This window comes from Neopelma chrysocephalum, unplaced genomic scaffold, assembly GCF_003984885.1.
Source record: "Neopelma chrysocephalum unplaced genomic scaffold, ASM398488v2 Primary Assembly neopelma1_23, whole genome shotgun sequence".
NCBI classification, from domain to species: Eukaryota; Metazoa; Chordata; class Aves; order Passeriformes; family Pipridae; genus Neopelma; species Neopelma chrysocephalum.
The window spans coordinates 15,254,721-15,278,983 of record NW_020897691.1 but is presented as its reverse complement, the minus strand read 5'-3'; the positions used below and the strand labels follow the sequence as shown (position 1 = coordinate 15,278,983).

Here is a 24,263-nt window from a genome sequence, read left to right as displayed (position 1 = left end):
TGTATCACATCTTACTGCTTCTCATTCATCTTTCACTCTCCACCTTTTTGTAGAACACATACCTGTCTTCTTCTTTCAGACAACACAAGCTACAGCCATTTAACTTCTAGCATTAAATGAAATGTGCACACACTAATATGCTTTTCCCTATTTTTCCACGGCTTTCAACAGTTTTATACATATACATGTATGATGTATATGTATCATAACAGTACAAAACAGTTCAGCTTGCCCATTTTCTTATCGTGGAGCTTTTCCTGTCAAAGTAGTTAGAGTACATCAAGGTATATTAGGTACAGATCTTATACATCAAGGCGTATTAGGTCTGAGAAAGTATATCAAGGTATATTATATGTGAAAAAGGCTGTAAACCCAAAGAAATGGAACATAAAGAAGACAAGATGAAAAAAATAAAGACAATATAAAGGGAAAAGAGAAACAAGAGAACATGCAGAGAAGATGTACAATTAAAAAAAGAAGAGGCAGGGAGGGAATAGTGCCCCTGCTTTAGTTAGTAATTTATGGACTCTGGACTGTTTGATTCAAGTACAAACAGGTCTTTACACAGCTTCTTCAGTATAATATAAATGCTATGGGCAAGAAATTCATAAACCTGAAGAGCAAAGCTTGTCCAGATCAGAATTAGAAAGCCCAGGAAGCTTTGCGATAATTTGCACAAAGGAATCAAGTATTGTTTATTGATGCTCTGAAGAGACAAAGACTTTCCTAGCAAACCCAACATGCTTACATTTCTTTAAGACTGGTAACTCTGCCAAAAAATTTTATTCATTCATCTTACAGAATCAAACATGGGGAGACTCTAGAGGTTGTGTATCAGATACCTCAATCAGATTTTTAATTTTTTTTTTTCTCAGACAAGTTACAGGAGAAGTGAAATTCTCAGAACTGTATGAAGCTTTATGTTATATTTGTCATTTTACCTGTGTTACTCTATCTGCATGAAGTAAGGAAGGAAGATGGCAGAAGGAAGTTACTGATATGGGATAAAAACTCTGTTCGTGCAACTATGGTCATCACTGTAATTCCATCTTGGAATAAATGAAGAAACATCATTAGAGTATAATTATGGAGATATAAAGATACTGTACCCATACTAAGTAATCCCACTAAGTTTAAAAAGACAGGCAGCTTTAGTATAATACTGCTACATGAATGTAGCAGGAAGTATATGTGTGTTACGAAGTACCATGCAAGTATCAAGTACCAAGCTTATGCCAGGCAGATTCATATTACACCACCACTATGTTTCACACTGTATTTCGTCTGATGTCAGTGCAATGCACACATCAACCTGCTGCTGGACAAGCACAGGCACTTTGGCCTCAGAAGCAAAGGGAGGCTGGAAAGATGCACAGAGAGCAGGACAGCATCTGGCTCCTGGCTTTTTTTTAATCTCTTGCTATCAAACTCAGTCTCTTGAACTATGATACTAGCTTACTCCAAAGTAGACACAGATTTTTGTTTTGACTTAAAGTACCTTCATATTTAGATACTTAATGATCAACTGGACTTGTAAGCAGATGTGGATAAAGCTACAATGTGCACAAGAACAAACAAGCAAAACTCGATCTTTTAAAAACCCTGCCAAAAGGGTAAGTAAGGCTCAACTGAAACAAAACACAAATGTCAGGAGGGAAAAATAAATAACTGTAATGGCTCATGGCCACATGCAAATTGTGGCTGTATTTCCCATGGGCCTCTCTCGCTCTCTGATCCCGCTGTGCTGAAATCACTTCAGTTTAACAAACCAACTGTATTGCTCAGGAATACCTAGTGATCCACCTCTGCTTTTAAGATGATGGTAACGAGGAAAAAAAAAAACAAAAATCTTCCAATGTATCCCAGAAGAGTAAGGTCTCTAATGGTTTTGGTTGGTTGGTTGGTTTTGGTTGCTAGATTTTTTTTGTTTGGTTTGATATGTTTTTTTTTTTTGGTGAGGGGGGGGGTTTATTTTGTCTTGTGGGTTTTTTTTTTTTAATTTATGAGTGCAGAAGATCCACAGAGAGGAACAGTGAGCAGAGGATGAGAGCTGAGGAAAACAAGTATTTTGGATGGAATGAGTGGTGAAGAAGAGTTACGTACAAGGAGACATGATCTAGGGTCATCCTATGTTTGAAAAAAAATTATTAGGAACAAGCCGCACAAGATAAACAACCCTGGCAAACACAGCTGGGGGAGAGATGAACTAGAACACATTCATGGCTGGAGGGAGAAGCTGTAGAAATATAAGGAGAAGTCTGAAAGGAGCACACACCTTCTAGGATAAGGGCCCATAAAGAGCTATTTCTCTCTCACTGCTGCCCAGAGCTCTCCTGCAGGAGTTAGGCAGTTTCAGTGAAACAGCACTGAAAAATATACTAATTTGCTCTTGAAATTAACTAAATTGCACCACAGAGTTAATGCTGCTAAAGAAGGATTCAGGGAGAGGGAAATGACAGGACATGGAGAGTGTGTGTGGAAGCAAACCAAAGTAGTGGGTGCGCTGTGCTCCCCAAGGAAAGGGGAGCATGCACACTGCATGATTGAAGTTTGCAGAGATGCTAGGCCACAGCAAGCAGTTGCCAAGACCTCTGTGGGGTGGTCAACACATCTGCTGTTATTCCACTCACCCCCCCTCAAACACCAATTAATTTTAAGGAACAGAGTCTTTCCTTATAATAACACCTTTCTACCACTGTGACTGCTTGCTTAATCTTTTATTCTAATATTTTTCTCCTTAATTCATATTCTGCACTGACTTTTAATCAGGCCCTTTAAAGAAGATGAGATCCACAGCGGCAATCCTGTAAATCACAAGATAGTTTTGAATCTTAAAGCCCACCTGAGCAAGAACACCAAGAGGCAATACTCTAAGAGGAAAGGTTTTTCCTTAGTCTGCTGTCCTACACTACCACTGTAGGATCTCAGTTGGCCATACAAAAGAAATCAAACTGTAATTGCTCAGCATCATCCGCGTACTTGTAACGGGCTGGTGCTGCATTGCAAGTAACACTCCAGTAGATGGCACCGTGAAGTGACTCCAAGAGGGCTGGAGGGGGCCCTCCCCAAGAGGGAAGAAACGTGGAGGATGGATTTTCTTGAGCCAAAGCATTGTTTCTGCACAAAAACTCAACTCCGGCCTTTGAGAGAGGACACTTTTCCCTCTTCTGGAAATGGCCAGCCCCTGTGCTGACTGCTCAGAGCAGTCCTGTTTTGTTTGAGATTTGCAGTAAGTAAATTCAACTGGGGACAAAAAGAAAATCAGATAATAATCCCACCCAGACAACAGCCAAAATGTTACTACTTTTTTTTAAGATGTTGTATTTCACTGGGAGAATTCAAGGTCCAAATGGGATTTTCCAAGTGAGGTCTACTGGATCACACTATAGTCTCCACTAATATTGACATAAAAAGGACAAAAAAATTTCTCTATATCAGTCTTTCTTGGGAGTTCTTTACCTTCTTCCAATGCTTTCAGTCTCTACTGAAGGCATGTAGGGCTCAGGAAGCACAAGTATCTACAGGAATTTTGGTATATCACTTTCATCTCAGTACTCATTTCCATAAACAACTCCCAACTCCCAGGAACGAGACTAGACCTTCATTTTCAGCTCTCAAAAGTTTGGAATGGTTTCAGGAATTTCTTCACCTCCCCAGGCTGGTATGACCAATTTTCTGTCTTGAAAAGCATTTAAGAAAAATTAGTGATGAATTTTTAATGTGTCAAACTGGAATTACATACTAAGTTGGCTGCACGGTCATAACATTGGGTGGTAGAAGGAAACAATATGAGGATAAACTACCAATTACTCCCGTATGTGACTGGTGTTTGTATATTTATAAGCATACTCATTCTTACTTCCCCGAATGCAAGAAAATGGGAGTGGGAAACAAAGTCATGGAAGGGGAAGATTTCATTTTGCAGCAGTTTATGTGGAGTTTTAAAGCCACAACAATTAGATTAACTTTAATACTACATATTATTTTCTGTATTCAATTTACTTGGAAGTACTATAGCAAATGGTAAGGCACATACTAACTCATCTCTTTCCAGACCTCACTCCCTTATGCCCACAGATGTTCAAAGGCTGCATTTCTAATTGCTGGCAGACAGACATAACTTGGGAAAATTTCTTAGTAGGAAGGAGACTCGAAAAGGCAATGAGGATATGGATTCCAGTTATGTGCAATCCCCACAGTCATTAAGAACACCTACATGCTTAATTTTATTTAACAACAGCAGATTGCATAAGCTAAATATTTACAGAAAAGTCTTGGCTGGATCAGGGCTTTAATCAAACACAGGACAGACAAATGACAGAAGGAAGAGAGACATATCTCAAGCGAGAAGCCCATGCTCATGCCGGAAGCCTTCATCCCAGCCCAGCTCTCTTTTTTCTTGTTCCAATGCCTGGAGCCGGAGATCATCCATTCTTTCAACTTCCTCTTGTGTACACCACATTAAAGGTGAAAAAAGTACTTCTTTTTTTTTTATATTCTGTTCTTAAAAATTGAGAAGACAACTAAAAATGCCCTGAACAACAGATCAGTTACTGTCTTCAGGCATGTTTCCTGGTGATCAAAGGCACTTTTCAGCAAAAGTACTCATTAAATTATGAATCTATTGTAATTCCATAAATAAACCATAAATGAAAATAAAGAGACTCAAGTTATAGTAGGGCAATCTATAGAGTAAATCATCAGCTCTGTAGCAATACTTCCAGCACATTTACTGTCTAGTAAGCGAAGAGCTTAGGGAGTGCAAAAGGTAATGCAGATAGTTATCCTTTGTCAGTGTATAGGTAAAAAGTAAGTCTGGGCCTCTCTGGAATCTCCATATGCTGGACTAAAGCACAGAAGATTGCTAAGATGTGATCATGTGTCATGTTTCAGTAAAGGACAGTACACCTACCAGAGAAAGACAGAGAACAGAACTGAAAGGAAGAAGCTGATAAGGGTGAAAGCTGGTGATTATTAATACCTGAAAGGTTTCTGAGTTTTATGATGTGTCCCAATTAGTAAGGGAAATTGATGAAAGATATAGACAAACAAAACCCAAACAACCCAAAACATAAAAGCAGCCATACCCAACCAGACAGCAATCCCAACCGGACAGCCTCTGTAGTACAGGATAGTTTGGCTCCTTTCTGATGGAACCATTTTGCAAACGTGGCTCTGTGGCACTGCTGGTAGGATACACAGAGGAAATCTGCAGCAGCCACAGCCCATGCCTTCCCTTGGCCATAAGCAGGGGCAGTGAGGGGACACTGTCCTCCCCTACATCCTTTCACTGGCATCTAACATGCAACTGTACATAGCAGCCACCTTTGGGCTGGTGTGGCAGCCCTGGCCAGCTGGTCACAACCTTGGGCTCAACTTGACTGTCATGTGGTGTTAGATCAGCTGGCTACTGGTAGGACCCCAATGGACACCGTGAAAGGGAGGAAGGTGGGACCTACAGGAGCAATATCAGCTCCTAAATTTTCATTTCCTAAACTGCTGCATCTAAAATAAAAAATTTATGCTCATAAGCAGGCTACAAATAAATGAGCCCAAATCACAGCACAATGCCACTGGCAGGCCCACATCTGTATTTTGATCGTCACACACATCCTTTTGGTGGTTTGCAGGCTCCATTCCTGGGAGTGACACAGGCATTTATTGCAGCCTTTACCTGATCAGCAGCTCAAAATAGCAGCAGTGGGCAATGTGTGTGGCATCTGACTACACACACATGCTTTGGAGTCTGTTTTTTTTGCATTACTTGTATCAATATCTGCTTATGGGAGTGATACTTACAGAAGGCACATGGTTACTCTGAATAGAAGAAAATTTAAATAACTGGATCTTTTATAGAATCAAAGCTGCAACAATAATGCCTTCTACAACTTTAAGGGAACATGAAACATGTGAAGAAGTGTTCCTGGATAAAGAGGAATAATGTGCTATTTTCACTTCCTGTAGTGAGGGTTGTGTGATAACATGAAAAAGGCAGATAAGCAAGAAGCTGAGATAGGATCAAGGGCATGTCAGATTATAGCAACATGGGTTAGCATGGCATGGGGAAATAACTTTTTGAAGCAACTGCTTACTAAAAGTGAGTTAAGAAAGTCATCAAAAAAGACCCTTTTGGCTATTATTTACTCCTGCTCTGCTTAAGGAGACCCAAGCTAGGTCTGAATAGGCTGGCCTGGTTATATGATAAATGGTTGTGTCCTGCAGATACATTAATACGCATCCCAGATGCTGTTAGCACTTCACTGGTACTAACCTTTCTTGCCTTGCTGGTAGTCTAACTGCTGCGCTGACTAAATTCAAAGCTGGCTCATCAAAAGTTAGTTTTTCTGGTTAGCTTCCACATCATGTTGTTCTTGGCTCTACCATCCACTTCTCCTATTAAATGAAGTCACTTAGAGAATGATGAATTCTGGATAATCACTCAGGTCAAAGCAGCAATACATCTTTTCAATAGGACTTCTGCTAGCATATGCCTTTGCTTCTCAGTTTCATAAACATAATAGGAAAAACTGATCTAAGAGGAGCAGGAGTAACTTACCTGTTCATTTTTGGTCAGTCTTGTTTTGTTATGAATGTCAGATGTAACCAGATTGAATCCATGTTTCTCTGATAAAATTCTCAAAAGTAAAACCACAGTTCGACTCCCACACTTTCCCACTCTGTTGTAGACCACCTGACTGGGGAAAGGAAGTACCTAAATAAAGATTGAAAAAAATGGAGTCAGTATATTGACATTTTTGTTTCCATGTATCTTGAGTAACACAATGTTTTGACCTGAAGCCAACACACACATGCAGGAGAATTCCTAGGGCCCTGCCCAGGTCAGAAGCGTTCACTTCCTCTAACAAGCCAGGAGCTCTTCAGAATAGAAACAACATGGCTCAGGAGATGGCAAGGTGAGATTTCCCCTTCATGATCCAGTTAAATGTAACAGATTGGCAGCTACTCCAGGAACACTATGCAACTGCTACAAGCTTGCTGCTTGTAATATCAATGCAAATAGTCAGCTTTAGTTGACTATCTCCCATAAAAAGAATGGAGTGAATCTGTGCCACAGTTTAGCAACTCAAAGTGAAGTTGACATAATGCAAGAGGAATGCTCGTATTGCAAAACTTCATCTTAAAAAGAAAAGAACCCCAAACAACCACCAGTTGTACAAAGCTAAAATTAATCAACTATTTCAATTTCAAATATAAACATGAATCTTCCAAAGAGATTCAGAGAACAAATCATGCCACTGGCTAGGGATATACTTGTGGAATGAAAAACGCCAGTGCTACAGGTGGCCTGAGGCCAACTGGCACAGTCTGATCACCTCCACACAGGTAATGTGCACTAAAACTGAAAACACAACAGTTACATCCAACCTGGACACTGGGAATGTTCTCCTGCCCACACAAACTCTTGCACCATGCTCTCCTCCCTGGGAAACCAGAACAAGCGAGTAGTAATTCACTGCCTCGAAATACATTGGATGCAGCCTTATTTTATTCCTGGATGATGACCATGGGCTGTTTTTCCACCAAAATGCATTCTGAAATCACACTATCACACTAGACAAGTATTTGATGTATAGCATATAGCAGCAGCATCTGATAGTATAGGCCAAGAGGAAACTGTTTTCAAGCTTCTTAAAGCCAGGAGCTCACAGTTTCATCCACAGCAGTGCATATATGGCACTTAAGAAAAAAGATCATTTTTCTATTAAGACAATGGCACAAAATGTTTCCTGACACAGGGCCTGCACCCAGGTTCCAGACAACCTGTGTTCAGCGCAAGGAACGGCCAAAGTGGTGATGTGTCTCAATCTATATCTACTTCTGCTCTTGATGCAATCACATTCTCCCAGCAGAAGAATTTATGACATAAAACCAGTCAGATGAAGCATATGGCACTTCTCAGGGTATTCAAACAGCTAATAGATCTTCATCAGGGAAGCAAAATGATTCCTCAAGGCACCCTTCAGACTACTTTCACAGAGGACAGCTAACTAGAAAGAAAAAAAAAACAACCCTGTATTCTGTTATTTTTAGTAGGACCTTACTGGCACTTTGCTGTCAATGTTGTATTTCATGACCAAATGAACATTACTGTTGTTACTGGTTGGAATGTTTAGGATATCCTTCACTGCAAAATAAATGGGGAAGCCATCATTCTCCACATTACTCAGGGAGGGGGTAGGTATTGGGTGATCATGGCCTCAGTTAACAGCCTTCCAAGCTGCAGGACATCACATCTGCTGATTCAGCAAGCAAATATGGGTCTCCTAAGGCTCATACAAACCCCACGTAAGGTATCAAGTCTGGCCACTTTGTAACATTTTTATGGTGTTTTCTAGGAGAAACCGAGTTCCCTTATTCCTTATCAATCTCTTTCAGAAGACTTGCTTCCTAAGAAATGCAAAATCTGAGCCTCAATTATTAGAGAACTCCTAAGGTGATGAATTTGACATCTCTATGCTACAGCTGTAGCTAACTTTTTCCAAAACTACTGCTAGTAATTTCTGAAAGGTTAACATTTGAATGCATTCTATTATGCTGATTACCACATCAGGGACACCATCATCATCATCATCATCATGGCTAGGCTTCGCGAACGAAGATTTGGGAAGGGCTCTACCCACGTTTTTTGCAAGCGCGTTGGTGGCTAAAAAGGCCAATACGAGAAAGGCATGTCCGGTTGCAAAAGGCACAGCAGAAAGACTCCTTGGATGGTATATTCTGCAAGGCTCGATTCTTTCTGCGTTGTCTTTTCTCCTCAAGAGTGATCCTGCGTGCTTTCTCAAAAGCATCAGCAGCATTACAGATAGTGTGTCTCCAGGCCTCCCGATTGGAGGCCAGAGTAGACCAGTTATGGTGATCAATATGCCCGAGGCTGAGTTGTTGTTTCAGGGAGTCCTTGTATCTTTTCTTCAGGGCTCCTCTCTTGTGGCAGCCAGTGGCAAGTTCACCATAAAGCAGGATCTTAGGGAGGCGGTGGTCCTTCATCCTGGAGACGTGCCCTGCCCAGCGCAGCTGCGTTCTCAGTAGCATGGCCTCAATACTTGTGATTGCTGCCTGTTCAAGAACAGATGTGTTGGTTACATAGTCTGACCAGTGGATGTTTAGGATTGTACGGAGGCAGCGTTGATGGAAGCGTTCTAGGAGACGCAGGTGGTGGCGGTAGATGACCCATGATTCGGAACCATATAAGAGAGTTGACAGCACAATGGCTCTGTAAACACTGATCTTTGTGCTTTTCTTCAGGTGTTTATTACGCCAGACTCTTTTATGGAGTTTTCCAAAAGCACTATATGCCTTCGCTAACCTGTTGTCTATCTCCCCGTCAATCTTACCATCCGAGGAGATGAGGCTGCCTAGGTAATTGAACTGCTGGACTGATTTGAGTTCTGATTGGCCAATGGTGATGTGGGGATGATGGGGGACTTCCTGAGGTGCAGGCTGATGGAGAACTTCTGTCTTCTTTAAGCTGACTTCCAGCCCAAAGAGCTCAGCAGCATCTGCAAAGCAGGATGTTAAACGCTGCAGGGCTGCTTCTGTGTGGGCAACAAGGGTGGCGTCATCAGCGTAAAGCAGCTCCCGGACAACATGGTTTAAGGTCTTGGTGTGAGCCTTCAGTCACCTTAGGTTGAACAGGCTTCCGTCAGTACGATATCGAATGTAGATACCATCCTGATCATCGAGGTCTGCCGTGGCCCTTTGGAGCATCATGCTGAAAAAGACTGTGAATAGGGTAGGAGCGAGAACGCAGCCTTGTTTCACACCATTCTTTATTAGAAAGGGCTCAGAAAGTGTGTTGCCATATCTGACTTGGCCGTGCTGATCCTCATGAAGAGAGATGATCATTTGAAGGAACTTGGGGGGACAACCTAAACGTTCCAAAATCTGCCAAAGACCTTTTCTGCTCACAGTATCGAAAGCCTTGGTGAGGTCGACAAAGGTTACATAGAGACCTTTGTTCTGTTCCCTACACTTCTCTTGCAGTTGTCTGAGAACAAATATCATGTCTGTGGTGCTCCTGTTGGCTCTGAAACCACACTGACTTTCAGGTAGAATTCCTTCTGCTATAGCGGGTATTAGTCTGTTCAGGAGTATTCTAGCCAGGATTTTGCCAGCAATGGAGAGCAGAGTAATACCACGGTAATTTGAGCAGTCTGATTTAGTACCCTTCTTCTTATACAAGGTGATGATGACTGCATCACGAAGATCTGATGCTAGTTCCCAGCAGCGCACCACGAGCTCATGAAATTTAGCATGGAGTGCAAGGCCCCCATGTTTCCAGACTTCAGGTGGGATTCCATCAACCCCAGCTGCCTTGCCGATTTTCACCTGCTGTATGGCCTTGAGGGTTTCTCCTAAAGTGGGAGCAGTATCCAATTTGTATTTCACTGGTTGTTGTGTGATGGACTGAATTGCTGAGTCTTGGACTATACGGTTGGTACTGAAAAGAGTTTGAAAATGTTCAGACCATCGATTCAGAATGGAGGTTTTATCTGTCAGAAGCGTTTGACCATCTGCACTGAGTAGAGGGCTTTGGACTTGGTATGTAGGCCCGTATGCTGTTTTCAGAGCCTCATAGAATCCTTTATGATCCCCTGTATCTGCACATAGTTGAGTTTTTGCAGCTAGATCGATCCACCATTTGTTCTGGATGTCACGGAGTTTCTGTTGGAGCTTGCTGCATGCAAGATGAAAGGCTGTTTTTCTTGCGTGACAGGAAGGCAGTGCAAGGTGTGCTTGGTGGGCAGTTCTCTTCTTCCTCAACAAGTCCTGGATTTCTTGGTTGTTTTCATCAAACCAGTCCTTGTTCTTCTTGAGGGAGAACCCTAAGGATTCTTCAGAGGATTGCAGGATGCAGCTTTTAATATGATGCCAAATTGTTTCAGGAGAGGAATCTGCAGAATCTGTGGAATGGTTTTCAAGCCTAGTTTGAAGGTTTGCCTGGAATCTTTCTCTTACTGTGGCTGATTGGAGATCGTTAACTTGGAGTCTTCTCCTTGGGATACTGCCCCTTTTGGGTTTGAATTTGAGATTGAAGTTGAGTTTACAGCGCACAAGCCGGTGGTCTGTTTGGCATTCTGCGCTGGGCATCACGCGGGTATGGAGGACATCGTGGACATCTCTCCGTCGCACCATAACAAACAAGAAAACACAGCCCTATTCTGGATTGTCCCCTTTTTGATTAATTCCTTCACATAACAAACACTAGCATCACTATTTGTCATGGCCCTGCAGCACCATCCACACAACATCACTGTAACTTGTGGAAGTGGAATTTATCCTCTGCTCAGACATACACCTTTGGCATACTTAGCTGTACAAGTATGTGAAAGCTTTCAAGAGAAATGGTAAGTAGATGCTCACAAGTGCCAGTGAAGGAGCAAGACTCATACAAGCCTGTGTTTGCTTAGCATCCTAGAAATGAGATAAATGACAAGAGTTTGTAGGGCTATGGACATATTTAAAAATGCTTCACAATTATAAACTGCTTTGATTTTCCTAGCAGAGTTGCACTTTGTAATGTAGTGAGCAAAAGTTTTTCTTCATTAGTACTTCATTTAACTCCAGTTTTGCTGCACTCAGATTACATTCAAGTTCTAATTAAATCCTTGACTTGATTATCCAGTAACCTTGGGTGAATCTTATTAATATAACTCTTTTAAAAGGAAATAAAATTAAAGCAGGCCTTGGCAAACTCTATTCTAAGTGCAAACAACTTTATCAGCTTAGAAAACTGACAGTAGCTACAAAGTTTCACCAGTTCTCACATTTGTTTCTGAAACTCATCTTCCTAGGTAGCACAATTCTGTTCTGCACACAAACAATAACCATGGCAACCCTCAAAAAGAAACTATAGCAGATAAAGAAACTTGAAATAAAGGGCTATTATTTTCAGACACCTTTTTAGCTTAAAGGAGGCCAATATATCAATGCCTTGATTCAGTAACCAGCTGAATGTACTTAGTTCAAGATTCAAGATAAATGCTACAGCTCAAAGCTCACTCCAGAAAAACAATCACTAACGGAAACCAAAACTTCACGTGCAGCACTGCTGAACGTGGGAGCTTTAGAGGTGCGCTACTGAAGCTCTGCTCATGTTTCGTCTGTTTACGTCACCAATCCGCTTATAAATGCCCCAAAGGGTGTGCCAAGTGCACAAAGCCATGCAGTACACAGGCTTTTGATATATAGGCATGTATTTGTTTAACGTGATCGGTTCCCTTAGGATGCTGCAAATCTGCTTTCTGCATTTTAGAAAATGTCTAAGTTATTTCTTAGAAGAAATACTTCTTCCAGAAACCTGAGTTTCTATTAAGCAGAAGTAAAAATGCAAGAAATGGAAAACTTCTTCAAAGAGGAACTTTCTTTCCCCCCTCACGATACTCACAAAAGACTGAAACAATACAAGAGACGGCAGTAGAGTAGGCTCTTGAAAAGGAAACTCCTATTATATTAGCAGAAAATGATGGAAAACAGCAGTTGGAAGTTTACAAAATGTTGACTGGATTACATTTTATTTTGATTATTTATTTATTTATTTATTTATTTATTTAATTTTAAGAGTATGTATCATGTAGACTGACTAACTGCTGAGGTGATGCTCTGGCAACATGATATTCATGTAACAATATACGCAACTTCAAAATAATTACAGAGTGACTTTATTGAGCACTGCATCAAAACCCAGAGGTAATATAAAAAATTCAAACATGTAATTCACTTTGTAGTCATATGAATTAGTACTTACAGCCATAAAAAAGTAAAACCCACAGTATAATTACAACAGCTCTCTCTAAGGGTTTGGAAAGTTATATAACAATTTACTTGTCAGTTCAAGGAGGCTTTTTTTTTTTTTGTTCCACAGTTAAAGAAGATCTCAAGAATCATTGTGAACGGAAGAAGAAAAAGTAAGTTTAACAGAAAACAAACTTGCATTACAGTGACGGTCAAGTAGCTCTGCAGAGTAGGTCTGCCAGTCTCAGGAAGGGAGCCATTTAACAGATAGCCTGACCAAAGCCCAGGCTTCCATCTTCAGTGGTGGCTTTGTCTCCAGGTAAACCTTTGCATCATTTGAAAAAATTAGGCTGGATAACATTACTTGCAGCGTCAACAATTTAGGGATCCACCCAAAGGCCTAAATTATTCCACCTTTACTGAGCCAAATCCAGTATAATTTTGCCCATTTGCCAACAATTTCCCAGTCCACATACAGTTTGCTCAGATGAATTATTCATGTCAAAGAGATGTGCCCCCAGAAAGCAATCCATTATCTTCACAGCTTCTGGAAGTAAGTGACCCCTGTCCTTACATATGAGAAGGACCAGAAGCGGATGCCAGAAATGGTTTCTCCTTTCTGAGCAGACATTAACCTGTAGTCAGACAGTGCTCCATGTTTATCAGGTGAATGAGGCCAACCAACACAGACAAAATTGGTAAGACTGTGTAAACAATTAAACATTTGCTGATGTCACACATCTTTATATAGCATCACACCTCAGTGCAACCTCTTCATTTTTTTTCTTGTCCAACTGAGACAAAATCATAAGAATTTTAAAAAATGGCTTAATGGGTCAAAGCAATGGCACATTCTACTCATGAGGGGAGGATGATACTCATTAGGTACCTACAAACCTGAGAGCTGTCAGCAGTCATTTCTCTCCAGTATCTCTCCTCCTTCTCTAGTGTCCCCAAAGATTACATATGGCATGTTAGAAGTCACATTCTTGCTTGCTGCATGAAGAATTTCTTACATAACTTGCTGTACTAACAAATTCCAGAGTTTTGTTAACCACTGTGCATTTCATTTTTAGCTCATCTTCTACCTTTTCCAAAGAATACCTGCTCTCATATTGTGGGTTTGATGACGATAGGTCAGATAGTTCAGTCATCAGCTTTGAGATCTTAGATATATTGGATGCCTCTTTTTAACTGAGGTCCATCACAAGCCTGCCATGGCCTACTTAAAGGCAAATTCAAAGGCCACTAAAAGATTACCTGTGCCAAACCCAAGGTCAGAAACTGCTGCACAAAATTTAATTCCAAACAAGTATCAACTTACTTTTAAAGCAATACAGTGAAGAGTTGCTAACACAAAAGTATGTCAGCAGAAAACATGACTGAACAATGAACAAGGGAGAAAACAAAATAAATCACTAGCTAGGCTCCTTCTTCCCCAGTTAAAGCACACAGATCCAGTTACATAAAGATTCACCTGTAGAGTGTAATGATGCTAGACAGAGACAAGCTTTTGGAATTAACCAACTCTAAAGCAGACCAGACAGCATGGTCTTCTCTATGGGTCACTGAAAATACACTAGAAACCACAAGAAAAGGTAAGGGTGAAGTTGGTTTGTTTTCAAAGTTTAAATGCAGCGGAGCATTAAAAATAAGGCAGAGAAGAAACAGAAGATTATTCTGTTGCATTTTTATTAATCAACTAATTTAAATGAAAAAGGATGACTTCGCTCCCCCTGCCACAAACAATGCATCTCATCTGTTGGACAGATGACACATTTGGAAGACTAAGTTAAAATGTGTTCTCTAACGATTCAACATCCCTAAGTACCAAAATAAATTGAAAACATAAGCATGAAGCACAAGCAGAAAAAGGCAACTTGGTTGCAGACAGTACTCAAATTTATTAAGACTAAAGAAAAGCATTACTATGAAGTGTCTGCTAAAGCTTATGGTCCCTGACATGTCTTAAAAAACCAGATCTGTAGAGCCAAAATCAAAACTTTCAGTAATTTTTCTGTGAAGAAGCCCTGCACACTTACAAATCTAAAAAGAGCTCAGTTCAAAGCATAGTAAAGTTTCTCCACTAAGTGTCAGATCAGGTTCTATTACAAGATACTATCGCTATAGAAACTACAATAATATCAACAGGAACCTGGGGAAATTATAAAGAAAAGGTCAAAGATGCAGTTTTCAAAGCTTTGGCTGCATCCTATGAACACAATTGGGTTTGCTCCTTTTATACTTTACACCTGCATCACTTGCCTACAACAGCAGCTTGCAGCAGAACAAAACCTCTGCTCCTGCAATCTGCTGCACAAGACTCCCCACCACAGAGAGTGCAGAACCAAGTTTACTTCAGGTATGTTAAGTTTCAGTAACATTCAAAATCAGCACATATATACAAAGAGTCAAACTAAGTCGGTAGAGAGCAGATGCTCTGTTTACTCAGCGGTTTCAGGTGCTCACTGATGTTAGGCAGCCTCTGGAGGTGCGAGTGGGACTCCTGGCTTTCATCACTTAGCCACACTTGCTGTACTTAATGGCAGCTCAGCTCTGGCTCCTCTCAGGGATGAAGCAGGTGAGAGGGGATCACCCTACCAAATGGATAATTACTTGGGGATGGGGTACAACCATCACCTCTAGATTAATCAAATATTTTCCTTTCACCCTTTCTTAAGATAGTGTGCTTTTCAACCCCTTCTTCATTCTTCCTGCTCTCCTCCGCAGTTTGCAACTTGTTCACTTCTTTTGGGACCAAAATTAGATATACTGCTGTATCTTGTCTCCCTGGTGCCAATGAGAACCGAACAGTTATTGTTTGTGTCCTGCAGACATCTCTTTTTAATACATCTCAGGACGGAATTTAGAAGAATCAAAGTACATGGGACTATCACTAGTATAGACAGCATGCATAACGTAGAGCTATCACCCTTTTTCTTCTTTACTCTACATGAATGCATGCAGGTTACAGTAGAAAAAGAACTGGAAGGCCCTCATTAGCTTTTTTATGAGAAGCAGCATATTTATTTCTTACTTCTCAAGTTAATCAGATTGTAGAAGTTATCTTTCTGGTATGCACTTTACCTCATAAGAAGATAAAGGAGATAAATTATTTAAGGATGTGGTTCACTGATACTGGTATTAGTTGAGGGAACTAGCATGAGTTCAGAATTAGGTTAAGAATTTTAGTGTCACATTAATTACCTTATTTTCCACTGGAGGGTTTTCCATGTAACATCAGAAAACCTGTAAACTGCAGAATTTGTGCAAGACTGATTTTTACTCCAAAGCAGCCTAATGCTATATGTAGCTTGGAATTGTAAAGTTTAAAACTGCTGTTTTTCCTCCAGAGCCCAGGGTTTTGTATGCTCTGATATGCTCAGAATACACTGGCACAGTTATTCTCTGTTTAAGTAGTAAATCCTATCACATCCAATGCACATCTTTATATTGCATACTTGCAAAATACTAAGCCTGGTTTTAAAACTTTTTATAATACTTCACAGCACTGGTGATCCCTTAAGTAACCTCACTACCTTATGGTTGTCTCTATCCTTCTAATGCAATATTCATGAATTCACCCTGTGAGCCAAAAATATTTGATTTGAATGTGGTGAGTGGTAGACTGAATAATGTATTTCTCTGTGTGCACTTGTCTTTCTTCACATTAAGGTTTAACCCTTTTGTACGTATTGTGGTTGACTATCAGGCAACTCAGTCCAGCAACTCATGGTTTCACTATTGCCAAGGATCTGTCACAATGCATTTCAGTTTGCCCTCCTGCCCTTTACTTAAGGCCCTCTTTCTGTAGCTCCACATTTCATTTTAATGTCTTCAGCATGCTTGTCTTTTCCAATGCACTTTAAGCAGACACTTTGTAAGTCAGCTGCAGTATGAAATAAAGGTTGTTTATAGCCATAACTGGACTTTAATTTGTAAAACAGGCCAGTTCTCCTGAACTGTAACCCACACGCTTGTTACAGATGAGCTAGCTCTGAGGTGCTCTCTCTCTGCATGCTCAGAACAACTCAAAGGGACTGAATTTCCATCACAGCTCCTGCAGGTAACAGATTCAAATCTAGTTCATGACAAGATATCACCACCTGGAAGGAACAACACCAAGAAGCACCTACACGAAGGACAACATGCTGCTGGCCAACTCTTCCAGCAGAACCAGAACAGAGCAGAAATCACTGTGTCATCCAAAATGACTCAAAGGCCCAGAATACCTATCCTGACAGACCACAATCCATATCTTGAGTCACAAGTGGATCCTGTGGTGTTGGAGATGACACATCAGAAGCAATAATGGAGGAGGCCCAGTGTCAAGTGCTCCCATTTCACTCTTCTGGAATTTGAAATTATTAATCTGACTTGCTCAGTCAAACCAAACCTCATTCCTGATGACCAAGGCACGACTCCTTGCCATTCCAATGGAAGGAGCTTCTCCCTGTATCTACTCAAAATCCCCAATAATGCCAGCCACAAAGGCCTCCACACTCCCTCAGGACAACAGAGTCTGTGGGTGCTGTCCTGAGAATTACCTTTTCACATAACTGCACTGCCCTGCCCTTGCATTACTTGCCCAAATTCCTCTTTCACTTGAATTACCATAACTCTCACACAGACTCCTTCAGCCCAGTCACAATGCTCTGTCCTCTTTGCCTGATATTTTGACTCTACTTTTGACCATGTGTAGGCATGTCCACAATCACATTTCTGATTAAAGCTCATGGCCCTTATTAGAGTACTTCACTGCTATTCACTGTTTCCTGAACTAAATCTTATATTTTTGTAAAGCCTAAGTACAAAACTTCCAGAACCTACCAGTTCACCTTCAAAATCACGAGGCTTTCAAAATAATACCAGAATTCTTACTTGGTAGTTGGCTTTTTTTTTCAGTTTTGCAAGCCTCCACAGCATCCCAGGTTTCAGAATTTTTTTTTTCCCTTTAAACATCATATCTAGAAAAAAACCCTTTCAATTCAGGATTTAAGAATGCCATCAACAAATAAAAGACTTGTGATAAAACCATGAGTGTTACTCAACTGAGTCACAAGGCTTAGCAAGATTAACCAAATCAATTGTCACTTTCAAAAGATACTCTGTTATGCTATCCCTAGGCAGAATGGCAGATTTTTGGTTTTTTCCACTGAAGGTCTAGGTCATCCAGACCCAGCTGTAATTGGACTTTAGTGTTATAATCCAGCACTTCCTAATAAAAAGATAATGAAGGTGGCCATGACTGAGTAGCCATGACCTCTTCCTATGCTATGCTAGTTTATAAATACCTTCCTGTCATGGAAAAAATGGAAAGAAGAGGGGAATGTATTGGAGAGTTGGAAATTTAAAACTGTAATGTGTAAGAGATATTCATATACTTTGAAATAATCTGCACAGATTATCTGCAGGTTAACAAAGATCAATTCAGAATGGATTGTGTTCTAAATTTCAGTGAAAGCACAGAGTTTTACTAGCTTCAGAAACGATTTAGGTAGATTCTTAGCTACGGTATGTGACATAGGACAAAACCTACAGATTGCAAAATTGGTGATATTAGAATCTTTCTGTTTTGTGTAACAGTAGGTAGGCTGTTGTGTGAATCCCAGACTCAAGCAAAATTTACATTTATTATGCACACAGCCTGACAATTAAAGTACCAACCAAAAGACAAAATACTTTCCAAGCATCTTTGAAATTAGATAGATGAAAACTGCAGGCTACTGTGGTTCACAAAACCTGCATCCTTGTTGTGTCTCAAAGTCTTTCAAAATTGAGAGGCTTAATAAAAAGCTAGTTCACTACTGTTTAAATTTTTGCAGGACATCAGCATGCACAGCATCCCTCATAAATTTATCTTCTTGTGACAGGCAATCTGGCTTTAATTTCCCAAGTCTCTTTGTACTGTCCATTTACTTTCAGTCAGCCTCCCCATATCAACACATTTCTGATACACTATAAAATGAAGAAGTATTAAAAAGTAAGAAATCATCTTCTCTATTTTGGTAAATCACAGAATAAAATGATTTTTTGTCCTTAAGATTCTTGAGCGATAAATTAATATGAACAAACCAAAAAAATTAGTGCTCCTGTACTATTCAAATACTTTTGACCCAATTCACACTTAATAGCACAGATTCAATTCTAGCTTTTGGATAGATCTCCATAATACTAGTCTGCTATATCATTCTCCCCCTGTAGCTTCAGCAGGATTACAAACAATTATGAATAACAATGGCAAAGTCTTCTGGAAAAATCAGTTTTCTTTCATTCAGATACTGCCATTTAGAAGAAAGGAGAACACAATTTTAAAAGAACACAAAATAATTATTCCCAATATTTCTACAACTATTTTGCACTATGTGCTGGTTTTGACTGGTGTAGAGTTAATTTTCTTCACAGTGGCTAGTATGGGACTGTGTTTTGGATTTGTGCTGAGTCCATTGTTGATAATATAGTGATAGTTTTGTTATTGCTGAGCAGTGCTTACACAGAGCAAAGGCCTTTTCTACTTTTCAAGAAGACTAGGGGTGTATGGGAAGTTGGGAAAAGACATAGCCAGGACAGCTGACCCCAACTGACACATGCCATATGACATCGTGCTCAGTATATAAAGCAGGGGAGGAGGAGGAGGAAGGAGGGCACATTCGGAGTGATGGCATTTGTCTTCCCAAGTCATTGTTACATGTGATGGGGCATGAGTGGGCCACTGTGTAGCACTTCGTTGATGGCTGGGCTTAAATCATGGCCCACTGCTTCTAATAAACTGAGGGAAGTGGAGAAATATTTTATGTTTTTTTTAAATCATAGCATTTTATTGAGTGTACTAGGCTCAAAAGCTCAGTTTTACTGTAAAACAGTGCTTCAAACTGTAAGGGGGATCTTTGTGGTTAAGGCACTTAGTGAATCCTCTCAATATTTTATCAGCCAGATAGTGAGTCTGGTAACCATAGGAAGTTACTTTATTTTAGCATTGCTAAATTCTGACTATTTTTAATGGCTGAAAATTTGCACACTGCATGATCTTACACATACATATATCAGCTCCACTGAAAGAGGGACATATCCTAATGCTCTTGCCAAGTTCCAATCTATAACAACAGTAGGTTTGATAAAGTTCACATTATTTTTCCTCAAAAGCCAGTTTCACCATCTTCTTGAAGAGAGTAAAAAAACCTTGGGAAGATTTGATATGGAAATGGCATAAATACCGAAAAAAAACACACCTGCTTTATTCGCTGAAATGCTCAGACATGAAATATGTCAAGTGAACACCATTAGTCACTAATAAACACCAATTTCACAGGTATTCTAAAACCCAAGCTAGCATCATCTATAGACATCACATAGACACCAATCTATAGAGAAAGTATGAACAAATTAACTCTTTAAATTCATATTTTCAGATGCTTATTAAAAAAAGCCAGGAGGTAGTGAGATAGAGATTTGAACCTGGAAAGAAGAGTCAATTTTCACTGACAGTGTAGAAGGTTGTTTGGCTCAACTTTATTGCTTTTTTATCTGTCACATACTAACATCAGCAACACCAGAGGTGTGCTAGGGCTACTGGAGGTTGCCTTTACCTTCAGGAAAGCATATACAGATCTGTCTGAGAACTCATGAAAATCTTGGGATTAGTCAATCTTGTGAGGTCTTTGGTGCCTAAGGACCAAAGAAGAGTGGCCTATGCTGGTGTATTGGGCTTGCATGGCAAGGTTCTGATAATGGGGAGAGGACTACTGGGGTGGCTTCTGTGAGAAGCTGCCAGAAGCTTCCCCCATGTCCCAGAGAGTCAACGCCAGCTGGCTCTGAGACAGACCCACCATGGGCCAACACTAAGCCAATCAGCAAAGGTTGTAACGCCTTTCTGATAACATACTTAAGAAGGAAAAAAAGTTATTGTGCAGAAGTAATTGCAGCCAGAGAAAAGAGGAGTAAGAATATGTGAGAGGAACAGCTCTGCAGACACCCAGCGAAGGCTCAACTGGCCTTCGAGGGAGAACCAGAACCACATTAGCAATATTCATGTACAGAAGTGAGCAAAGCTTTCGTTCTCTGCTTGTACTGAGAAAATTGCTGCTGCCACCTTTATTTGAAAAAAACAGACCAGTACCCTGATCTCCTGAAACATGATGATGCTAATTCCTTATTCTGTTATTTTCAGTTCTTATACTAGGAAAAAACCCCCACATGTTATTAAAAAAAATCCTAAGCTTTGGCACCTAGCCATGACAAAAAGCCAAAACTAATATGATTTCTAACAAAACACTGGAATGTACTCTGCAAAACAGCTATGGTCCAGTGTGTATCAACCGTTGGTGGCCTTCCACTGCAGCTAACTACACACTGCCAATATTAGCTACCAGTCATTTCAACACCAGGCAATGAATTGTTGTTCATTATCTCCACTTCTAGTTTTTAAGCATTTTGTCATAAAATATTTTAAATGCTGGATTCAGGATTAATTTCTTCTGACATGTTTTTATATGTTGTGTTAAAGCATGTATAGACCTATAACCATCTATTAGTTTAAATGTAGACAGTATTTAGCCGTAAGAGTAGAGGCTACTTGAAGTACAACGACAATTACAGTGAATTTATTATTAGTTTCACTCACACCTGCAGAGTTCACAGTTCAGGGATGAAGCTGTTAGAGGGTAATAACTGCAATATGCAATGCATGATATTTACAAAGCAAGAGCATCCTTGTTCAAAACGTGACCCTAAGCAAATACCAGGAATTATCGGCCCTTTTTACCAATCCCCACCCATGTTTTGATTAGAAGAATGAAAAACAAAACATAAAAACCACCCACTCAGGAATAAGCAAGCTTGTCCAAGGGATGATCAAAATGATCCATCTTTTATCAATGTTTTTAAAACACAAGCAAATACTTCAAAAAGCAAAATACTTGTAACTTACACAACGCTATAGCCTGTTACTCCACCGAGCTTTTCACCAAGCTTTCAGGAGTGAGGATGAACACAGAGGAAGCCCACAAACTTTCCTGACTGTAAGTAGCTAATCAAAGAGTACCTACAAAACCAACCAATCAATTGTGTAGGTATCTAATCAGCCTTTCTACAGAGAGCTGAGCTGCAGTTGGATGAGGCTGTGTGATCACAGCACAAAATTACATGTTTAGATAGGCAAAAGATGTTTTCATAACGCAAACAGAAAAGTTTCTGGCTTGGATAAATCTGTCCAACTGGTACTGCCCATTGGAGTATGGATGTCATCCACAGCACCATTAATTGGTAAAGCAAAATTCCTGAAGTACCAAAATTTGACTACAGTTTTCAAGGTTGAAAGCTCTTATCTAGATGATAGCATTTTCTTTACTGGAACAGCTTGGCATTTCTGAACGCTAATGCAAGCATGAAAAATATACGTCTGGAATAAGCATTGCTTTACTCTTCCAAGCCGACTGTTAATCGTGGAGACCTAACAAACATAATGCTTCATTCCCTGCAGGCTCCTGTACACTTGGACAAGAGAAGCAGCTGGTACACAAATAAATACACAAAAGCCAGAGGTGCTATTGCTTAAAATAGATTTTAAGTGTGAAACATTTGTTTAGCCTTAGAATTCCCACGTCCCATCTCAGTTAGTAATGATAAACATAACAGGTTGACTTTGTCACTTCTGTCTACATCTGTTTTTGTAACAGTGTAGTCAAAAAAAATGAGTAATTTGCATTGAGAGGAAGAAAATCAGATGTACATCATCCCTCTAAGTGAGCTGTCTGAACTTTAAGAATGTAACAAATACCCATATATCAGCTGAAAATTACAGATTTCATTTGCACACAGACTTCACAGAAAAAGGTGAAGAAACCCAGATTACTGCTTGTTTTCACTGATAACTAAGCTAAGTTGAATTGCTTTCCACATTACCCACCTTCTGCTGACCAAAAGCCAACTGTTTTGCCATACCGATGTACACATGTGGTTGAACATTTCAACTCAAGGCCTGGTGGCTCAGGATGTGATTTCATGGTTAGTTGAACAGAGCTGAGTGAGGACTACCACCAGAGATAGTGGCTATTCGCATTCACCCCATCTTTAACCACTCACTTCCACCTGCTGCACTAGCATCCATGGTAGGCTGCATCAATGAAATAAATAATCTGTTCTCATGTATAGTGCATTTCTGTACTATACAAAAGGACTTACAATAGCCTTGTCTGGAAAGACAGGCACAATATAGTATCAAATAGTCTTTTAGAAAATAAACCAGGGTAAAAGAAAAGAAAACAAACCAAGAGACCCTACATGCCTGCTTTCACTCTTTTCCTATTGAAGAAACCATCAGGATGCCCTTCCTAACCAGAAATGTCATGAGGTGCCATGATGATGGGAGGGAAAACTTTGTGCTGCACAATCACACGTGATGGGAAGAGTGAACCCTATCCCTATAAAAGGGCTCATTACTCACATTCATTAAATTTATCCTACTGACCTGCTTCAAAGCATTGCACCTGCAGCAGAGCCCCTGTTCCAGGGATATTGCCAGCAAAAGGCCATCTTCACCTGCCTTGTTAGATCCAGATGCAGTGCCTCGTATAAATGTGCTGACAGATAAAACCACTAAAATCCTGCCTCCCCTCGACTCAATGACAAAAATTCCATTAGTTTAATCACACTGAGATTTAACCCATGTTATTTATAAATGCCTGAAAACACTTGGGGAAAAATATTGAACAGGCTAAATGCTGTTGATGTAAACTCAGCAATGTTGCTTGGCACACAAGTAAACATACAATGAGTTAAAAACAAAAGCCAAAAAAGCAAGGAGAAAGCAAACACAAAATAACAGCAGCTTACCTTTTGAGGGGGTGGTCCATGGTCATCCAAATAAGTGGAATTTCCTACAAAAAGAAGAAGGATGGAGATAAACAAAAGCCATCCAATTCAAAACTTGTCAATTCATGGAACCAGTGTATCTCTATCCCATTGGTTTTGTGGTGTAAAATATTCAAGGAAAATAAATTCACTCTGCTTTAATTTTTGATTGACAAAATAAAAACAAAATTATTTTGAGTATATTTGTAATAATAGATTAGATGCACTTTGTCATTTTAGCAAAAAAAAATTGCTCAAGGCAGCTTTAGTTAATCAATCACAGCTTTCAATTGGTTGCATGACAAACACTGTCAGCTGCATCCTTGCACATTTTAAGCAAGTGAGCACAGCTAACCTCAAAAGGATTTCTTAAATAATAAAGTACCAAAGGCCTTTATCAGATTTTTGTCTGATGGAGTTGACAAGCATTCACTTATCTCTCTTCTAACATGTATTTTCCCCAACCTTCAAGCTACTCATTTGTTCCCAAACAGTATCGATTGAATGGAAGTTGCATTCTGATGTAATGACACCTGCCTTTTCAAGATGTTCTTTTTATTCAGACAAAAAGCTTCAGAAAAAAAAAAGCAGCTTCTAAACAAGCCAGTTGTCAGCTACAATAAAAAAGGCAAGAATTTCAGACTTTTTACCCATTCCTTGCA

At 39.9% G+C, this 24,263-nt stretch overlaps 1 protein-coding gene across 2 annotated transcripts in view; it reads right to left on the bottom strand.

The window, feature by feature from the left end:
- Positions 1–24,263, bottom strand: part of UST (uronyl 2-sulfotransferase) — a 163,696-nt gene that overhangs the window by 77,834 nt on the left and 61,599 nt on the right. For both annotated transcript variants that reach the window (XM_027687900.1, XM_027687909.1), the window contains exons 2-3: positions 23,584–23,627; positions 6,557–6,712 (exon numbers count right to left, since the gene is read on the bottom strand). In XM_027687900.1, coding sequence (XP_027543701.1) covers positions 6,557–6,712; positions 23,584–23,627 — 200 coding nt within the window. The remainder of the gene's footprint in view (positions 1–6,556; positions 6,713–23,583; positions 23,628–24,263) is intronic.